Raw genomic sequence first — 21818 nt, forward strand, 5'->3', positions numbered from 1 at the left:
AGACAACCACCGCCCCCTGCCTCCATGGTGCGAAATCACTTCTGACCTGCAACTGGCCTCTGTCTGTAAAGACACACCATCCAAGAGTAGAACCTCGCACCCACAAGCCACCGTCTCCCCCACCCTGCCCCCCGATGCCACAGACACCAGCTCTGGCCACCTGGCACTTCCCACTGATCCGACATGACCAAGATACCCCCGTCCAAGTCTGATTCCCCCCACCCTGAGTCCCAGAGCAGCCCTGCCCCTCTCCGGTCACAGAGGTCATACCTCGGGGAAGTCACGGAGCACCTCGGCCATCTCGTTGCCACGTTCCCCACAGCCCACGTAGACAATGATGTCACTGTTGGAGAACTTGGAGAGCGACTGGGCGATGACAGTCTTCCCACAGCCAAAGGCACCGGGGATGGCTGTAGTGCCCCCAAGCACACACCTGGAGGTGGGAGCCGAACGGGGGCAGAAAGGTCACCATTAGAGACTCTGGCTATTTGTACGGCATCTTCCGCTCCAGAATCCTGCTCCACCAACCCGACCTGTGTCTTCCCCATACCTCCAGGTCCCTTTTCTCCCCCACTCTCACTTCCCAGGTCCCTGCTTTCCCAGTCCCCCTTCCCGGGTGTCTGTTTGATCCCCTCCCATTCCTGATCCCTGTTCTCCCCTCCTCCCATCTCTGTTCTCCCTCCACCTCCCATCCTGGGTCCCTATTCTAGCCCCCTCCCATCCCAGGTCCCTGTTCTGCCTCCAGCTTCCCAGAATCCAGTTCCTCCCACCTTCCTGGAACCCTGTTCCACTCCCTTCCCAGATTCCTATTACCACCCTCCCCCCACTTTCCCAGGTCCCAGTTTCCCCCCTTACCTTCTTGGGTCCCTCCACCCTATTCCCAGAGCCCTGTTTTCCCGCCCCTCCCTTCATGGATCCTGATGGGTCTAAGAGCCTGTTTCTATGTGTTCTATATGACTTCCAGGGTCCCCTTCCAACCCCACCCACCCTGAGCCCTGTTCTCCCCTCCCTCTCCATGTCCGTCTCCCCACCTCACCCTTTCCTCCAGGACTCTGTCTCTCCTCTGGTCCCTATCTCCTACCTACACCACCTCCCACTCCCTTAGACACCACCCCCTTCTCTCCTTCCCTCTCCAACTCCTCCTTCACCCCTCTTCCACCCTCCCCCTGCCATCTGCCCCACCCGCTGTGACGGAGTAGTGTCCATTGAGCACAGACTCACGGGAAGAGAGCGTCCAGCACCCTCTGGCCAGTCAGCAGGGGCTGTGAACTGGGCAGTTTCTCAGCCGTGGGCCGGACCTGGCGTACGGGCCACAGGTGGACCAAAGTCAATGGCTCCTTCTGCCCCTCGAACTCGAGCTCCATTACCACATCCTGAGGGGACGGGGCAGGGGTCATTGCCCTTCCTCTGGGCCCCCAAAACACACCAACCCAGCATATGACCCGCCACACACCCCTCCCCTTTCCACCACCCCCTTCACCCATTCACCCTCACGCTTCCCCCTCTGCCTCCCCTCCTCCCACCTCTCCACCCCACCCTCTCCCCTTTCCCACTACCCTCTCTACCTCTCCCCTCTCCAACCACCTCACTAATACCCCTCCCAACTTTCTACCTCCCACTCTACTAAACACCATCCCCTTCTCCCCTTCCCTCTCCACCCTCCCCTCCCCCTGCCCATCTGCCCCACTCACCTTGACGGAGTAGTTTCCAGGTGGGGCGATGAAGCTGACGGTGCCTCGGGTCGGTGGGGGCACCAGGATGCGATGCTGGATCAGGGAGTTCTCCACAACAGTGCCAAAGATGTCTCCCCCAGTGACATGACTGCCCACCTACAGGGGGTGGGGGCTTCAATGAGTCAGCACCTCAAAACCACCCCTCAACCCTAGCTGGTCCATTCATCCCCCACACCTCCCCACCCACCGAGACCGAGATCGTCACCCTGACTCCATTTACCCACCCTACCCCACAGCTCTCCCCCTCCCTCTCTGTCCCATCACCATCCTACTCATTACTGCCCACACTCCCACCCTCACTCACTCCCCCCCCCCAACTAACCCGGAGTCCGTGTGCAGGCGTGAACTCCCACATCTTCTCTGTGCTCAGGGCCCGGACGTTTATCCCCCTGGGGATGTAGATGCTGCCTGTTTCCAGGCTGATGTCACTCAGGGGCCGCTGGATGCCGTCAAAGATGGCACCCATGATGCCAGGGCCCAGTTCCACCGAGAGGGGCTTACCTGTCCTCAGGACGGGGTCTCCGACAGACACACCAGCTGGGTCTCGCTCAGGAGCATGGCAGCAAGCAGGTTCAGGCTTCACCCTCATGCCCACCTCTCCCCAGGCCTATAGAGAGCTTGGCAATCGCAACAATCCCATCGCAAAGCCTGGAGCCCAACCCTTTGGCTGAGCAAGATCACAAGCACATCCCTGGATAAAGTGATATTTCTTTAGACAGACAGTGCCAAATCTGTGGAATTCTTTGCCAAGTCTTTGGGTGTATTTAAGGCAGAGGTTGATAAATTCTTGATTAGAAAGGGCATGAAGGAATATGGAGAGAGAGCAGGAGATTGGGGCTGAATGGGAAAATGGATCAGCCATGATGGAATGTTGGAGCAGACACGATGGGCCAAATGGCCTAATCACATGGTCTTATTCTCCCCTCTCCATTGGGTAGGAGATACAAAAGCCTGGAATCACGTACCACCAGACTCAAGGACAGTTTCCACTCCACCATTATCAGATTATTCACAGTAGGGTAAAGGTTAGCATGATGCTATTACAGCTCAGGGTGTCAGAGTTTGGAGATCAATCCGGCGTCCTCTGTGTAGAGTACGTCCTCCCTGTGAAATGCTTTGCTTTTCCCCATGTACTCCAGTTTCCTCCCGCAATCCAAAGATGTACCAGGTACATCGGTTATTGTAAATGATTAGGTTAGGATTAAATTGGGGTTGTGGGTGATTCTGGGGCATCACAGCTTAAAGGGCTGGAAGGGCCTATTTCATGCTGTATTGGTGGGTATCGGTGTGCAGATGGGTCTCCACCAAAGGGAGGTGTAAGGAGCTTCTTCCCTCCGCTAGCCTGCGCATCACCCTTGGGCAAAGTGTAGCTCTGCTTAGCCCCCAGTCAGGGTCACGTGAAGCCACAGGAGCAGGTGGTGGAAGGTCGTATGAGCAGCCGGTGCATATCACAAGTCCTGGTTATGCGACCACTGACACCAGGCACACAATCTCTGAACAAAATTGATAATGGCTAGGCTCATCTGCCCAGAAGAAAGCAATGGCAGACCACTTCTGTAAAAAAATTTGACAAGAACAGTCATGGTCCTGGAAAGACCATGAATGCCCATGTCATACAACACAACACATAATGATGATAGATAAATAAATTAATTGATTAATTCAAGGTTCTCTCGTGCAATAAGATAGACTCTTGGCCTCAGAATCTACCTTATTATGATCTTGCACCTTGTTACCTGCACTGCACTCTCTCCAGCTGTGACACTTGATTCTGCATTGTTACTGTTTTACCTCATGCACTGTGTAATGATCTGATCTGTTTGAACAGACCTTTCAATATGACATGTGACACTAATAAAACAAAATATGCGTTACCCAGGGGCTGAAAAATCCCAGTAAGATGTACCGAACTGAGGTGGTTGCAGGAGGGCAGGAGAAATGGAGTTGGTAAAGGAAGGCCAGAGACAGTACATTGACAGTCACGGGAAGATCCGAGAGTAGTTACAGGATCTATGCACAATGGAACCAACCAATGGTGTCCCTGAGGTGGACAAACCCTCCCGCACCCACCCAGCAGCACCCTCCCACTGCCCTACTGAAACATCGCCCTGCACCCATGCCACGGGAAGCCTACTCAGGGCTAAGCCAAGCTCAAAGATCCCAGGTGGCCTGCAAAGTCTATCCTGGCTCCCTGGTGGGCCTCATCACCAAGTGGAGCAGAAAACCCTCCAAAGTGCATGGCAAAAGGATACAGGTTTCTTCGTAGACTTGAACAGTGGCTAAATCCCCCTCTAAACGGATAATCTCCCCCACCAGCTCTTCATGGCCGACACGTACCAACTCATACATCGCTGCACCTGACATGCTGGAAGCCACAACAACTGCGACCGAGACAGAAAAACAGAGTTCACTGACAGTGCACCTCTCAGGAGGATATCTGTACACTGACTGGTGTCTCTCAGTCCCTCTCTCTCAGGTGATATCTGTACACTGACCGGTGTCTCTCAGTCACCCTCTCTCTCAGGGGATATCTGTACACTGACCGGTGTCTCTCAGTCCCTCTCTCTCAGGAGATTTCTGTACACTGATCGGTGTCTCTCAGTCCCTCTCTCCCAGGGGATTTCTGTACACTGACTGGTGTCTCAGTCCCTCTCTCTCAGGGGATATCTGTACACTGACTGGTGTGTCTCAGTCCCTCTCTCTCAGGGGATATCTGTACTCCGACCGGTGTCTCTCAGGAGGGATATCTGTACACTGACTGGTGTCTCTCAGTCCCTCTCTCTCTCAGGGGATATCTGTACACTGGCCAGTGTCTCTCAGTCCCACTCTCCCAGGGGATATCTGTACACTGACCGGTGTCTCTCAGTCCCTCTCTCTCAGGGGATATCTGTACACTGACCAGTGTCTCTCAGTCCCTCTCTCCCAGGGGATTTCTGTACACTGACCGGTGTCTCTCAGTCCCTCTCTCCCAGGGGATTTCTGTACACTGACTGGTGTCTCTCAGTCCCTCTCTCTCAGGGGGATATCTGTACACTGACCAGTGTCTCTCAGTCCCTCTCTCTCAGGGGTATATCTGTACACTGACCGGTGTCTCTCAGTCCCTCTCTCTCAGGAGGGATATCTGTACACTGACCGGTGTCTCTCAGTCCCTCTCTCTCAGGGGGATATCTGTACACTGACCGGTGTCTCTCAGTCCCTCTCTCCCAGGGGATATCTGTACACTGACCAGTGTCTCTCAGTCCCTGTCTCTCAGGGGATATCTGTATATTGACCGGTGTCTCTCAGTCCCTCTCTCTCAGGGGGATATCTGTACACTGACCAGTGTCTCTCAGTCCCTCTCTCTCTGGGGGATATCTGTACACTGACCAGTGTCTCTCAGTCCCTCTCTCCCAGGGGATATCTGTACACTGACCAGTGCCTCTCAGTCCCTCTCTCTCTTGGGGATGTCGGTACACTGATCAGTGTCTCTTAGTCCCTCTCTCCCAGGGGATATCTGTACACTGACCGGTGTCTCTCAGTCCCTCTCTCTCAGGAGATATCTGTACATGACCGGTGTCTCTGCTTCACACAGTTACCTGGCCCTGAGACTCCATGCACATATCCCACACTGCTCTCACGCTCTTCGTCCCTGATCTTCGAAAGTGTTTGAAAGTCCATGGTGTCTGCTGATGTCCTGCGGCTAATGAGGGGTTGGAGATGGGTTGGGAGGATGTAGGAGTCAGGGACAAGTGGGTTGGATAATGAAAACTGTTAGGCACGTCAAACAAATAGAGCTGTCACTCCCTGTCCCTCCAGTGCCTGGTTACTGACCCTCTACACGGGCTCACGGTCCATCTCACCCTTTCCTCCCCCTCCACACTCTGCCTGCCTGGAAACTTCTCCATAATGTCTCTTCATACTTCCAGTACTGAAGAGGGAACCAGGGTGTCCGAGGGGGACACCGGAGGGGTGAGATGGCTTAGGAGTGCTCTGGGGGAGTGTCTGAGGAGGGAACCCGGTGGGGGGGGGGGTTGTTTGAGGAGGGAGCCGGGGGTGGGGTGGCTGAGGAGGGAAAACCGGGGGTGGGGGGGTTGAGGAGGGAACCGTGGGGGTGGCTGAGGAGGGAACTGGGGGGGTTGAGGAGGGAACCGAGGGGGGGTGGTTGAGGGAACTGGAAGGGGGGGTTGAGGAGGGAACCGGGAGGGGGGTGGTTGAGGGAACCAGGGGGGATAGTTGAGGTGGGAACCATAGGGGTTGGTTGAGGGAACTGAGGGGGGTGTTGAGGAGGGAACAGAGGGGATGGTTGAGGTGGGAACTGGGGGCGGGGGGTGACTGAGGAGGCCACGGGGGGGGGGGGTAGTGTTGGAGGAGGATATTGGGTTGGGAGAGAGTCTGGAACCGATCCTGAAAGATTTAAAGACTGCCTCACCTGTGAGCTGCCTGAAGTTATCATCACCATCTCCAAATGAGCCGCAACAAATCCTCCCTTCGTCTTTGTCTCACTGCCTGGCATGGCAACTGTACTTCCCTCAATCACAGGACTCTGCAGAGAGTGCTGCGGACCACTATTCAGGACATTTACAAAGACAGGTGTGTAAAAAGGGCCCGAAGGATAATTGGGGATTTGAGTTAACCCAGCAACAAACTGTTCCAGCTGCTACCATCCAGGAAATGGTACCGCAGCATAAAAGCCAGCACCAACAGATATAGGGCAGCTTCTTCCACCAGGCCATCAGACTGATTAATTTGTGCTGATACAATTGTATTTCTATGCTATACTGACTGTACTGTTGTACATATTATTTATTACAAATAACTATAAATTGCACATTGCACTTTAAGACAGAGACATGAGAATTTTTTCTCCTCATGTATGTGAAGGATTTAAGAAATAAAGTCAATTCAATTTAATACAATTATTTGTCTCCCTTTTATTTCTGTCTAAATTTGGTCCTCTCCCCTGTTACTGCTCTGTCTGATTGCCTAATTTTGCTGGTGTTGAGTTCTCCCTAATTATCTCTAATCTGTCTCAGCTCTTATATAAACCTAATCTCTCCCTGCCTCTCACCTCTCTCCCTTGTCCTTGGCTCTCAGCAGATCTGACACCCTCTCCCATTGTGTCTTCCCATCCCACACACTCACCTTATCTGTAACAATCACTCTCTCTGGAGGCTAGTGTCCAAATGAAGACCTCACACCCTGACAAGGGACTATACACACCTCCCAACTAGTTTGAACCAGCAGCTGGTGGAGATCACCGAGCTGGGCAGCTTAAACCAACATTACAAACAGGTTCAAACTCAAAGAAGAGTTTATCTCACAACACACAAACAAGACAATCCATCCCCTATCGCTGTGGATTAACCCTCTCAGCCCCTTCCCCATCTACACACATCAGGAAACTTATTCACTAACAGGGAGTCCTACAGGCCCTTCAGCCCATTGGGTCTATGCTGACTAATACTTCTATCGAAGCTAGTGTTATGAACCCATATCCCCGTAAACATGTTCTATCCACGTTGTACCTGTGTAACCACTTCCTTAGGCAACTCATCTTGTATAAGGCCCAGCTTCTGTAAAAGAAAACATTCTTTTACAGAATGTTTGAAACTCAGATTGAAACTCTTTGATTCCTCAATCCTTGAACAAGATCTATCTATGTCCCTTGTAACTTTATACACTCTCCTACCTTCCAAGGATGGGACCCGTCAAACCTCTCCTCTCAAAACCCTCAACATCTGTGTAAATCTTTTCTGCCTTTTTCCCAGATTAATAACACAGAGAGCAGGTTGAAGACTGAGGTGCTGGAAAATCTTTTGTGTATTGAATGAGTGGACATTGAAGAGATGGTGACAGCTGGTCAAAACATGGGGGCACTATTCGCTGAGAATCCAAGTGAAGCAGGAGAGACATCTTTATCTACATTGGAGTGAGGGCGTGGCCTTTCTTCTCAGGCAGCCAGTAATCGTGGACCATCAGTATCTTTAACAAGGATGGACAAACTTGGGTTGTTTTCTCTGGAGTGCTGGAGGCTGGTGGTGAGTGGAAGAGAGGTTTGTAAAATTATGAAAGGCAATGCTACAGTTGACAGTTAGGATATTTATCCTAGAGTAGAAATGTAAACGGGAAAGGATATCCGTTTATGATAGGTTTAAAAGGGATGTGTGGGGCAAGATTTTTTTTTCTACACAGAGTAGTGGGGGCTTGGAATGGCTGTCTGGACTGGTAGGTACAACACTAGCATTCTAGAGGCTTTTAGACAGACACATGGATGTACAGGGAATAGAGAGATATGGATCTAGTGCAGGAAGGGGATGCTTAATTTGGTGTCATGCTCAGCACAGACACTGTGGGCTGAATGGCCTGTTTCTGTGTTGTACATTTCTACTTTTCTCATAACAGGGTGACCAAAACGACACACGGTGCTCCAAGTGAAGCTTCACCAATGTTGTGTACAATTGTAACATAACCTCTCAAACTCTATACATGGCACCATGGTGGCGCCATGCTATTACAGCTGGGGTGGGGGGGGGGGGGCGCTACCAGAATATGAAAGTAAGCTAGCCAATAATATTAAAAAAGGTCACCAAAAATTTCTTCAGATGCATAAAGTATAAAGAGAAGTGAGATGGATATTAGACAGCTGGAAAAAGATACTGGAGAGGTAGTAATGGCAGACGAATTGAGTAAATATTTTACATCAATCTTCACAGTGGAAGACACTAGCAGTATGGTGGAAGTTCCAGGTGTCAGTGGTCTGAAATGTGTGAAGTTACCAAAACTAGAGAGAAGGTTCTTGGGAAACTGAAAGGTCTGAAGGTAGATAAGTCACCTGGACCAGATGGTGTGCATCCCAGTGATCTGAAAGAGGTGGCTGAAGAGATTGTGGAGGCATTAGTAATGATCTTTCGAGAATCACTTGATTCTGAAATGGTTCAGGAAGAATGGAAAATTGCAAATGTCACTGCACTCTTCAAGGGAAAAAGGCAGAAGAAAGGAAATTATAGGCCAGCATACATCTTAAGACATTCTGCACTACCTCAAAGTCAAAGGCAATTTTATTATTAAAGTACATATATGTTTACTCCTTTGAGATTCATTTTCTTGCAAGCATTTGTAGAAAAAATAAAATACAATAGAATTTTAAAAACTACACATAAAGTACTACAAACAACCAATGTGCAAAAGAAGACAAATTGTTCAAATAAAAGAAAAATACTGAACATCTGAGTGAAGAGTCCTTGAATGCAAGTGTGTAGGTTGTAGAATCCGTTTAGAGTTCAAAGTAAATTTATTATCAAAATACACACAGTTTATGCCACTATATACAAGCCTGAGATTAATTTTCTTACTGGCATACCTCAGTAAATCCAAGAAACACAATAGGATCATAATAGAAATGGCAAGATAGGACAGCTGTCTTTCAAAGGCAGAGGAGGTGGAGTATGTTTTATGATCATGGTTGCTGTTGTGTACAGACCTGGTGGTGCTGTCACAGTCCTGCCCACCTGACCCGAAACATTTGCGATTAAGTGTCATCCGTTTTATCTGTCATGGGAGTTTTCAGACATAATCTTGTTAACGGTGTACATCCCACCTCAGCCTGGTGTCAAACAGGCTTTAGACGAGCTGAGTAATGTAATGAACAGGCATGAAACAGCACACCCTGATGCATTCCACACTATTATGGGGGATTTTAACTAGGACAGCTTGAAAAAGTCTCTAAATAATTATTACCAACATTTCACTTGTGGAACTAGAGGAATCAACACTTTCGACCACCATCAAGAGTGCTTACCATGCTTTCCCACAACCACACTTTGGAAAGTCTGATCACCTGGCTGTACTTCTAATCCCTGAGTATAGGCAGGGACTGAAGACCGCAGCATAGGAGTGAGGATCAAGGAGGTATGGACAATGGAAGCACAGGAGCGCTTGCAGGACTGCTTTGAATTGGTGAACTAGTCTGTATTCAGGGATCTGTCTTTGAGACTGAATGAGTATGCCACACTGATTTCATTAAAACCTGTGTGAGCGTGTGCCTACGAGAATATTCTGTATATACCCAAATCAAAAGCCATGAATGAACCAAGAGGTTCGTAGTCTGCTGAGGGATAAATATATGGAATTCAAGTCTGGTGAACCAGCTATGATTTACGGAGGGCTATCTTGAGCAAAGGAACAATTTTGAACGAGGTTGGAGGAGGAATAGGATGCACATCCTCTGGCGGGATTTGCAGTTTTATTTACTTCCTATAACGTTTGCTGTATGTATTGTGCTGTAGGTTTTCTACAAAGTGAAACCTAACCTTATGAATGGCAGCGATGCTTCACTTCCAGATGAGTTCAACACCTTTTATGCGTGCTTTGAAAGGGAGAATAAAACTACAGCAATGAAGATTCCTGCAGCATACAGTGACCCGGTGATCTGTGTCTTGGAGGCCTACGTCAGGCTGTCTTTCAAGAGAGTGACAGGCCCTGATGGAGCACGTGGTAGGGCTCTGAAAACCTGTGCCATCCAACTGGCGGATGTGCTCTGTTGAGTTCCGTTCATTTGGGCATGTGCATTTTCCCTCTTATAGATATGTACATGAGGGAGGTTGGGGGGAGAAAATAGCAGCTGGTGTATTAAATGTGAATGGAGAAAGTAAAGTTGTTAAAATGAAAGAAAATCTTGTCTTTGTTGTTTGAATGTTATAAGTGGTAACAGAGGATGGTTTCCAACTAAAGGTTCTTGCCAGCGTTCGACAAGAACAAGCCTTACGAAAGTTGGAAAAATGAAATTGGAATATGGACTGGCAACAACTACAGCAGTGTCTAAGAAGGGTAGTGTTAGCTGCTTTAATGACTATCACCCTGTAGCAGTCACATCGATGGTGATAAAATGCTTTGAGAGGTTAGTCATGACTAAGATGGCATCTGTTAGTCTTATGAGACCTCGGATCTGCACCTGGAAAGTCTTGCGAATGTCGTCTCCGGGGTGCAGGCCTGGGAAAGGTTGTATGAAAGACCGGCAGTTGCCCAAGCAGTAAGTCTCCCCTCTCCACGCCACTGATGTTGACCAAGGGAGAGGCAAGGGCCGATACAGCTTCAAATGATCACAAGACAAAGGAGCAGAAGTAGGCCATTTGGCCCACTCCACCATGAGCTAAATTATTCTCCCGTCTAGTTCCAATTTCCAGCTTTTTTCCCATATCCCTTGATATCCTGACTAATCAGTTACCTGTCAATCTCCTCCTTAAAAACCTTCAATGATTGGGCCTCCACAGCTGTATGTGGCAACAAATTCCATAAATCCACAACCCGCTGACTAAAAATGATGTCACAGGAGTTGCCAGAGCAAGGTTGAAGTCAACTTCAGACTGCCTTAGGGACTCCAGCTCTGGATTTGTCCTCAGGGTTTACTCCCGAAGCCTTTCCCTTAAGTGGGTATGGCCGCAAGGCAGCGGAGGTTTGAAATCAGAGTTTTCCCTCCCTTAGATGGACTGCCTTCCCAGGCTGACGAGCTCTATCTACCCGAAGCACTGGTTTTAAGGCGCCAGGACCTGCCTTCGCCCTTTCTCCTGTCAGTAGAAATGGTTCTGCTGGGCTTAGAGGCTAAGCCACACAAGAAGGCCAGGAGTTGGACGGTTGTCAGAGGCTATTTGAGGCGCATGCCATGAGGTGCACTCTTAGGTAGTGGGAGCTTGTCCCCACTACCACTCCTCGGCTTGACAACCTTGGAACCGCCATGACTACTAAAACACTCAAAAACTTCTATAGGTATTCCGTTGTGAGCATTCTGACAGGCTGCTTCACTGTCTGGTATGGGGGGGGGGGGCAGCTACTGCACAGGACTAAAAGAAGCTATAGAAAATTGTAAAATTACTCAGCTCCACTTTGGGTACTAGCCTTCATAGTACCCAAGACATCATCAAGGAGTGGTGCCTCAGGAAGGCTATGTCCATTATTAAGGACCCCCATCACCCAGGGCATGCCCTCGTCTCACTGTTACTATCAGGTAGGAGGTACAGAAGCCTGAAGGCACACACTCAGCGATTCAGGAACAGCTTCTTCCCCTCTGCCACCCAATTCCTAAATGGATACTGAACCCATGAACACTAACTCACTTATTTTAATTCTGTTTTTGCACTATTTTTAATCTATTCAATATATATATATATATATATATACAGTGCCTATAAAAAGTATTCACCCCCATCCCTTGGAAGCTTTCACGTTTTATTGTTTTACAACACTGAATCACAGTGGATTTAATTTATTTTTTGACACTGATCAATGGAAAAGATTCTTTTGTGAAAATTAATTTCTACAAATTGGTCTAAATTTATTACAATTATTAAACACAAAATAACTGATTGCATAATTACTCACCTCCTTCAAGTCAGTATTTAGTAGATGCACCTTTGGTAGCAATTACAGCCTTGAGTCTGTGTGGACAGGTCTCTATCAGCTTTGCACATCTGGACATCAATTTTTCCCCATTCTTCTTCACACAATTGCTCAAGCTCTGTCAGATTGCGTGGGGATCGTGAGTAAACAGACTTTTCCAAGTCTAGCCACAAATTCTTAATTGGATTGAGTTCTGGATTCGGACTTGTCCACTCCAGGACATTAACTTTGTTGTTTTTAAGCCATTCCTGTGTAGCTTTGACTTTATCCTTGGGTCATTGTCTTACTGGAAAACAAATCTTTCCCCAGTCATAGTTCTCCTGCAGACTGCATCAGGTTTTCCTCCAAGATTTCCCTGTATTCTGCTGCATTCATTTTACCCTCTGCCTTCACAAGCCTTCCAGGGCCTGTTGCAGAGAAACACCCCCACAGCATGATGTAGCCACCATCATGCTTCACGGTATTGGTGGTGTGTTTTTGATGATGGGTGGTGTTTGGCTTACGCCAAACATAGCTTTTAGTCTGATGGCCAAAAAGCTCAATTTTGGTTTCTTCAGACCATAGAACCTTCTTCCAGCTGACTTCAGAGTTCCCCACATGCCTTCTGGCAAACTCTAGCTGAGATTTTGGTTTCTCTCTTTGACACTCTCCCATAAAGCTGCAACTGGTGAAGTACACAGATAACAGTTGATGTATGCAGCCACCGAAGCTTGTAATTTCTCCTGAGTCATTACGGGTCTTGTTGTGCATGTCACTCAGTTTTAGAGGACAGCCTGAGGTCAGTTTTTGAGGCACATTTACAGCTGTGCCATTTTTTTTTTCCATTTCTTGATGATTGACTTAACTGTACTCCAAGAGATACTCAGTGACTTGGAAGTTTTGTTGCATCTATCTCCTGATTTGTGCTTTTCAATAACCTTTTCGCAGAGTTGCTTAGAGTGTTCCTTTGTCTTCATGGTGTAGTTTTTGCCAGGATACTGACTCACCAGCAGTTGAACCTTCCAGATACAGGTGTATTTTTACTACAATCAGTTGAAACACCTTGACTACACACAGGTTTCCAAAAACAGATCTCCATTTAACTAATTATGTGACTTCTAAATCTAATTGGCTGCACCCGTGATGATTCGATGTGTCATATTAAAGGGGGGGGGGGGGTGAATACTTACGCAATCAAGTATGTGTTTTCTGTTTGTAATTAATTTAGATTGCTTTGCAGAGATCTGTTTTCATTTTGATGCAAAAGAGTCTTTTTTTGTTGATCAGTGTCAAAGAAAAGCCAAATTAAACCCACTGTGATTCAATGCTATAAAACACGAAAACGGGGGGGGGGGGGGGGGGGAGGGAATACTTTTTATAGGCCATAGGCATTGTATATACTTACTGTAATTGATTTACTTCTATTTTTCCTTTATGTATTATCATGTATTACATTGGATTGCTGTAGTTAACACATTTCACGACACATGCTGGTGACAATAAACCTTATTCTGGACTCAGGTTACAGAGTTTGAGAAGAAGACCCTTGCTGTTGTACTGTCGCTTTTGGGATGAGTGAGAGAGATCCCAATGGGAGTATCAGTGGAAAACTTGAACAATGATGATGGTATTAAAAACGCTAGTAAATGCACTTGACTCAGTTTTTCTGAAGGAAGATAAGGATTGGACTTATGAGGCATATTCAAACTTGGATAAAATTATAGACAGTTCTACAAATTTGGCTGATTATATTACTGATTTTGAACACACATAAATACAAAATGGAGCATTCTGATGCAATATTAGCTTTCGAATTGTTGGATAGTGCACATTGTAGCATTACTTTACATTTGCATCTATGAAATCGGCACTGGGGAGGATTTTTGGAGAAAAGACCACCAAGACAATACTTGGAATTAGTGTGAGTCAGGAAACTGCATACTTCACTGAGCAGAAACCAGAGACTAGCAAGTGTAATCCCTAGAGTGACCAGACGAGGGCACCATTACCAGGCACAAATTCACTAGACAAGTATTGTAGAACAAAATGCTCTGTTTGACAGAGTACTTCCCACTGAGCAAAAAAACTCTCTACAATGTACCAAACAAGTTAAGCTAACTAAAAAAAAACAAATCTGAAGATGTAGAAGACTACCATATAACATCGTTTGTAAAGGAAATATCTACTAATGCAGAGGCAGAGATTTCGATGATAGAATCCCTAGGATCTACCATTATTGATACAGCATGCATGCACATGGTGTGTGGAGAAAAATACCTTGAAAGCTTCGCACTTCAATCAGCATTCGACAAACCACAGCTTCTCTCTCTCCCTGGCAAGGGACAGGGAGGTGTCCCTCATTTTCACAGCGAGCAGGAGACATAACAACAAACCGCTGGTTTACGATCTTAAAAGTCCTTTTCATCGCTTTTTTCAAGTTCTGTGTCCGAAGATCGCAAAGACCTCAGGTCTTCGGGCCCACAGTGAAAGATTTTCTGGCCTCCTCAACGGCACATGAGTCTCCTCCGTGACACCGATCCTCGATCTGCCCGTTTCCAGAACCCTAAGATCTTAGACTTCCTAACATGATTGAGACCCTCAGGCCAAACCACTAACATCTGAGTGCAATGAAACAGTAGCCATAGACCTACATGAACTGGAGCAAGCAGTGTGCTGTCTTCACATCATTGATCAGTTCACACGTTTTAGTGCCAGTAGCATTGTACTCACAAAGCAACCCTCAGAGAGAGTAAAAACTGCATCCATTCCTGGATAATTGTGCATTGCCCATCTTGGAAGGTATTCAGTGATAATGGTGGTGAATTTAGTAATGATGAATCCAGAGATATGGTAGAGAAGTATAATATTGAGACAGACAACAGCGGCATATAGTCCTTGGAGTCATGGACTTCTGGAGCGATGAAATGGAAAAGCTTAATGAAATAACGCTGAAGGTAAAGAAAAGCAATGGCTGTGATTGAAACACAGCTCTGGAGCATGCACAATGTCCATGGATATAGCCCATATCAACTTGTGTTTGGCCAGAGTCCAACCCTTTCCTCCATATCGGGAGTGGTTTAAACTAATATGGCAGGGGGATGGGGATGATAGAGCTGAGGATTAGCCAGCAGGTTTACAAGTAGATGATGTAATATGTAATATGAATGTAAGGAAGGACAAGACAATGATTGGGCAAAAGAGTTAAATTGTACCACAGAGGCAAAATTCATAAGGCTGAAGAATGCAAGACTGAAGTGCTGTTTTTAAATGTGCATAGCAGTCAAAATAAGGTGGATGAACTTGTGGCACAATTAGAAATTTGTTGGTATGACGTTGTGGGCATCATTGAGTCATGGCTGAAAGGCCACAGTTGGGAGCTGAACATCAAGGGGTATACTTTGTATTGAAAGGACAGGCAGGAAGGCATAGGTGGTGGTGTGGCTCTGTTGGAAAGAGTTGGAATTAAATCTTTAGAAAGTGGTGACATAGGGTCAGAGAATGTTGAATCTTTGTGGATGGAGTAAAGAAACTGCAAGAGTAAAGAAAACATTATGAGAATCATATGTAGGCCTCCAAATAGTAGCCAAGATGTGGGGTTGAGATTACAAAGGGAGCTGGAAAGGGCATACATTAAGGGTAATGACACAATTGTAATTGGGGATTTCAATATGCAAGGGCATTGGGAAAATCAGGTCGGTGTCAGATCACAAGAGAAGGAATTTGTTGAATGCCTACGAGATGGCTTTTTAGAGCAGCTTGTGCTTCAGCCTACTTGGGGAAAGGCAATTTTAGATTGGGTGTTGTGTAATAACCCAGATCTCATTAGGGAACTTAACATAAAGGAACCCTTAGGAGGCAGTGATCATAATATGATTGAATTCATACTGCAGTTTGAAAGGGAGAAGCACAAGTCACATGTATCATCACAACTGAATAAAGGGAATTATAGAGGCATGAGAGAGGAGTTTGCCTAGGTGGGTTGGAGGGGGATACTGGTGGGGATGTCTGTACAGCAGAGATGGTTGAAGTTTTGGGGAATAGTTCACAAAGCGCAGAAGAAGTAGTTCTCAAATTGCAGGGGTGGGCAGCCATGGCTGACAAGGGAAATTAAGGAATGCAAAAGTGAATGGGAAGTTGGATGATTGGGAAGCTTTTAAAACCCAGCAAAAGGCAACTAAAGAAGCTATAAGAAGGAAAAGATGAAATATGAGGGCAAACTAGTCAATAATATAAAGCAGGATACTAAAAGTTTTTTCAGTTATATATAAAGAGTAAAAGGGAGGTGAGAGTTGATATTGGACTACTGGTAAATGATGCGGGTGAGGTAGTAATGGGGGACAAAGAAATGGCAGATGAACTTAATGGGTACTTTGCATCTGTCTTCACTCTGGAAGACATGAGCAAAGTGCCAGAAGTCAGTGAGTGTCAGGGGGCAGGAGTGACTGCCATTGATATTACAAAAGAAAAAGTGTGAGGCAAACTCGAAAGTATTAAGGTGGATCAGTCACCTGGATGAGATAGAGGTTGCTGAAGAGATAGCAGAAGAATTGGTCATGATCTTTCAAGAATCACTTGATTCTGGCATGGTCCTGGAGGACTGGAAGATTGCAAATGTCACTCCACTCTTAAGAAGGGAGGAAGGCAAAAGAAAGAAATAATATAGGCCAGTTAGCCTAAGCTCAGTGTTTGGGAAAGTGTTGGTCCATTATTAAGGATGAGGTTTCGGGGTACTTGGAGATTAATGATAAAATAAATCAAAATCAGCATGGTTTCTGTGAAGGGAAATCTTGCCTGACAAATCTGTTAAAATTCTTTGAGGATCTAACAAGCAGGGTGGACAAAGGAGAGGCAGTGAATGTCACTTACTTGGATTTTCAGAAGGCATTCTATAAGGTGCCACACATGAGGCTGCTTAACAAGATAAAATCCCTTGCGTTACAGGAAAGATATTGGCATGGCTGACAGGCAGGAGGCAGTGAGTTGGAATAAAGAGGCTTTTTCTGGTTGGCTGCCAGTGATAATTGGGACTGTTACTTTTCACATTGTTTGTCAATGATTTGAATAATGGAATTGATGGCTTTCTGGCAAAGTTTGTGGATGGTATGAGGATAGGCGGAGGAACAATAGTGCTGACTATTATCCAAATGGGGAGGAGGTTCAAATATCAGAGGTGCAGGGAGACTTGGGAGTCCTCATGTAAGACTCCCAGAAGGTTAATTTTACAGGTTGAGTCTGTGGTAAAGAAGGCAAATGCAATGTTGGCATTTATTTCAAAGGGAAAAGAATAAAAAGCAAGGAGATAATGCTGAGCCTTTATAAGACACTAGTCAGGCTGCACTTGGAGTATTGTCGACAGTTTTGAGCCCATATCTCAGAAAGGATGCGTTGTCATTGGAGATTCACGAGGATGATTCTGGGAATGATGTTAACATATGAGAGCATTTGGCAGCTTTGAGCCTGTATTCACGGGAATTTAGAAGAATGAGTGAGGATCTCATTGAAACCTACCGAATTTTGAAAGGACTAGATAGGGTGGATGTGCCGAGGATGTTTCCTATGGTGGGGGTATTCGGAACTAGAGAGCACAGCATCAAAATTGAGGGGTGACCCTTTAGAACAGAGGTAATGAGGAGCTTTTTTAGCCAGAGAGTAGTAAATCTGTAGAATGCTCTGCCGCAGACTGCAGTGGAGGCCAAGTCTGTGGGCATATTTAAGATGGATGCTGATCGTTTCCTGATGAGAAGTTAGGTGTATGGGATTGAGTAGGATCTGGGATCAGCCATGATGGAATGGCAGAGCAGACTCGATGGGCTGAATGGCCCAGTTCTGTTCCTATGTCTTATGGTGGCACAGACAGTGCTGTAGAGAATTCAGCTGGGGATTCAACAGACTTGCCTGAACAAAAATGATCACAAGTGCTATGACAATATGGAAGTTTGTCTTAAGACAGGATAAACTGTGAGATTTGTGGACCAAGACACTGGTATCTGATACAAAGCAGAAGTCTTAGGACGAACAGGCAAAGCCAGTGGGAGAAACTAAAGTTGGTACAACTAGAATTACCTAGAAGCAGTCATGGTCGCTTGTACTACAGGGCCAGTCAACTCATCATGTGTAGACAGACTTTATATTGAACCAAGTAAAGATCAGGCTGGCCCATATGAGAAATGTGAGGATGAAGATGTCCTAGTAACTAACGACATATGCCGTTTGAATCTACAACACTGGATGAAATCAGTTGGAGTGTTTGTGGAAGTCAGAAATGTTGGCCAAAAGACAGTGTTTACAAGATGGGTGTGCACTCGCAAAGAAACCCTGACAGGAATTGTATCAAAAGCAGCTTGGAGGCTAGAGGTTTTGAGGAACTGAAAATAACTCTAAAAAGACCCACCAACATGTGCATCAGAGTCTGTCCAACTACTTCTCACAGTGATATGTCAAAAGCACTGACAACTCCATTGTATGGACATAAAATTTGCATCCTTACAGGGAGTGGAGCTGTCATGTGACATTTACATTAAACCCCTGCATGAAGCCAGAAGTGAAGGAACACTGTGGAAACTCAAAAAGTGTGTGAAGAGTCTAGCAGGTGCATTACTCTACGGTATAAAAAGTCAATGAAATAATGTTGGAAACAGGTGGAAAGATGTCACAAGTGTATCCAGCTGTTTTTTTTAATACAGACAAGATGCAGAATTTCATGTGATTGGGGTACTTGCCTGTCTGCATATGAGGAGGTTCACAAAACTTTCCTGTAACAGTTGTCCCTCAGCTAATGTCAGCCTTTCAGGCTGAATGCGAGGAACATGTCAGATTCTGCTACATAGGGATAGACATCCTTGCTGTTGATGGAACAGCACAACTGCACCAAAAATCATCAGGAATCTTCAGACAATCCACATGGAATCTTCACGTGCCACACAGTGGGATGCACCCCTCAGCAAAGCTGAAGTGGAGCAACTGAGGCCAAAGATAGGTCAGATTCTATGGATGGCAAGGCAGAGCAGAGCTGACATCATGTTTGATGCCAATTATCTTGGCATCCAGCACAAAAAATGCCGCAGTACAAACTTTAGATGAGGCAAAAAAGATAGTGTGCAGAATTCAATGTGAAAAAAAATAGTCTTGTAGTTTCAACAGCTTGGAAAAGATAGCTCGCCGAGGCTCGTTATCTTCAGTGATGACTCACATGGTAATCTCCCTGATGGAAGTACTGATGGGAGAAGAGAGAAGACTTTCACCTCTCTGTTGGCGATCAAAAAGGATCTGAGGAGTTGTACGGAGTACGCTGCAGGAGAAACCCTCGCAATGTCTGAAGGTATTGACAATACTGTTTTTCTGGCCAGACTACATTTTGAGCTTCTCCATGGTGATCCAAAGAACGACAGTCTATGGAGAACTCGTGTCACAAACAGCTGCTCTTTGGTTGATGCCATCAAATCACCAAGACAGTTACAGAGAAGAGGCTTCATCTGGTGATAAGCAGCATCAAAGAACTAATCCAAGCACAGAAAATTCATCACGTGCTGTGGTCAACTAGAAAGGAACAACTAGCTGACAGTCTGACAGAGAGGGAGTTTCAGCTCTTGTGCTGCTAAAGGCCCTTCGTGAAAGCATTTGGTAGCTTATGAACTGTATCAACGTCAAGGGTTAGAACCGATCCCCATATCCTCATAAGCATTTGAGTTGAGATATATATATGTGTAATTTTTGTAGTACTCTGAAAGCATTAATTGAGGGTATAGAGAATCTCAAGAAATTTATTAAGCCTAACAAGAAGAGTTAAAAGTAATACAGCTAAACCAATGGACATTTAAGATTATTTTATGTACATGAAGAGGATGGGAGATTGTTGGGTTCTGTTTATTTGGGTAATGTCGACATTTAGTCAGGATGTTCACTTTCCTTTGTATGGGCATGTGTGTGAAAGTGGCGGGACGATGGTTGGTAAGAAAATGGCAACCTAGCATACGAAATTTGAACGGAGATAGTTAAGTTGTCAAAACAAAAGAAAATCTTGCCTTTGTTGTTTGCAAGTTGTACTAGATGTCCATGGATTTAGGTTCCACACACAACCTGATGCAGCTACGTACAAAGGTGATCATCAGAATGTGGGCAACATTAGGTACAGATTTGCTCCCATTGTCCAGGGAGTTGTGTGTTGTGACTCATCTGACCCACTCCATCTTCAATCCCCAGATGAATCTGAAGATGTCTTGGGTGATTCCCAAGTTGAAGAAGGGGGTAGAAAGGTCACACCTGCACCTAGTACCACAGCCCTGAGAACACCTCATACCTGATGTCCAGGTTCTTCCCAATTATCCAGAGGGAGCACCACAATCCCAATTTCTGATCCCCAGCACCTTCACGTAATGGGACCTAACAGTAAAAGGGACACTGGGTGGGTGGGGCCAGTTGCCGAAGAGCATGGCTTCCCTGATGCCAACTCAGACTGGTTGCAGATGCTGATCTATCTATGAACTGGCCTCCGACCCAAGCAGGAGACGATGATATTGTCCATGTACAGGGAGGTTTTCACTTAGGTCCCTCCATTATCCTGCAGCGTCACCCCCTTATGCTCTCGTCCTTCGACAAAGAGTTCTATACAGCACACAAACAAGACAGGGGAGAGAGGGCAGCACTGCCTGACTCCAGACTTGATGGGGAAGCTGTCTATTTCCCATTCATTGATTTGGACAGTGGGGAGCTGTTGGATCCCAATTTCTGATTCCCTCCCCAAAACCCAGTTTGGAGAGTCCATCATATACCTGTGTAACATGCTGTCAAAGGCTTTTTCCTGCTCCCAAGATGACCAGCCAGGCATCCAGTCCTCTGACCTGTGTGGCGGCGATGGTATCTGTGAGCAGCCTGAGGCTGTCAAAGAGCTTCCTGTCAGGTACAGCATAGGTTTGGTCCAAGTGGGTCACCCATTCCACAACAGACCTGGCTCTGTCAGCAGTGAAATGGGTCTTCCATTCCTGATGTCATCTCTCTCCCCCTTCTGCTTGTAGACGATGCCCTTCCTCATGCAGTCCGACATGCTGCCAGCCAGAAGCATAACATTGTACACTTCCAGTAGGTCTGGTATGAGGAAATGCTTGTTTCAGACCGATCTGAGTGGGAAACAGTGCTGTGGAGTTGTAAATCTCTCAGCCCAGGGAGCCCTGTACGCCAGCAGTGAGAAACTCCAAGCCAGCTGGAATAACCCTTCAACCAAATGGCCTCCCCGCTACTCCCTTCCTCTCAGCAGCCAGTGTGTGTTACTGTATCTCCGGACCCCTCCATGTCTCAGTGACACCCCTCACTCTACCCACATCGATGGTGCTATTCTCTGTATGTCTCTCACCAACCCTTCTCTCTCTCATGCTCCACATGAAACAGCTGGACGTGTCCCAAAGTCCCAGCCGACACTCGATCCCAGCTGCCTGTACCTAACCCAAGCCTCCTGCTTTTCTTTTAACCACAGCATCAATAATTTTCGTCTTCCTCGTTGCCCCAATAATGCCCGCCTTGCCTTTCAGTGCAGACCTCCAGATCGCCCTTTTCAAAACCTCCCTTTGCCCACAAACAATCTTCATCAATCCATTTTGCCGGGGGAGGGGTTTACGGGTGGGATTAACTCTCTCACATCGGACGCTCCATCCCCATCACACGGGCCGAATTCCCTGCCAGCCTCTCTCTCTGGCAGAGAGGGAGCGTCCCATCCCTATTCTCATCCTCAGGTGAAGTGCGCAG

The 21818-nt window shown here is 46.6% G+C and overlaps 1 protein-coding gene across 5 annotated transcripts in view; it reads right to left on the bottom strand.

Annotated features, from left to right (window-relative positions):
• LOC132380921 (V-type proton ATPase catalytic subunit A-like) overlaps positions 1-21800 on the bottom strand; it is a 37493-nt gene extending 15693 nt beyond the window's left edge. Inside the window, exons 1-8 of one of the 5 annotated variants that reach the window (XM_059949869.1) lie at positions 20852-21800; positions 6142-6277; positions 5309-5412; positions 3986-4114; positions 2056-2270; positions 1692-1829; positions 1222-1373; positions 271-433 (exon numbers count right to left, since the gene is read on the bottom strand). In XM_059949869.1, coding sequence (XP_059805852.1) covers positions 271-433; positions 1222-1373; positions 1692-1829; positions 2056-2270; positions 3986-4114; positions 5309-5390 — 879 coding nt within the window. In that variant the 5' untranslated portion in view covers positions 5391-5412; positions 6142-6277; positions 20852-21800. Of the gene's footprint in view, positions 1-270; positions 434-1221; positions 1374-1691; positions 1830-2055; positions 2271-3985; positions 4115-5308; positions 5413-6141; positions 6278-7237; positions 11539-20851 lie in introns of those variants that run through there. The other 4 variants (XM_059949868.1, XM_059949867.1, XM_059949870.1 and 1 more) reach the window with 4 other exon arrangements.
• Positions 21801-21818: the final 18 nt, after the last annotated feature.

Source organism: Hypanus sabinus, chromosome 25, assembly GCF_030144855.1.
Source record: "Hypanus sabinus isolate sHypSab1 chromosome 25, sHypSab1.hap1, whole genome shotgun sequence".
Lineage (NCBI taxonomy): Eukaryota > Metazoa > Chordata > Chondrichthyes > Myliobatiformes > Dasyatidae > Hypanus > Hypanus sabinus.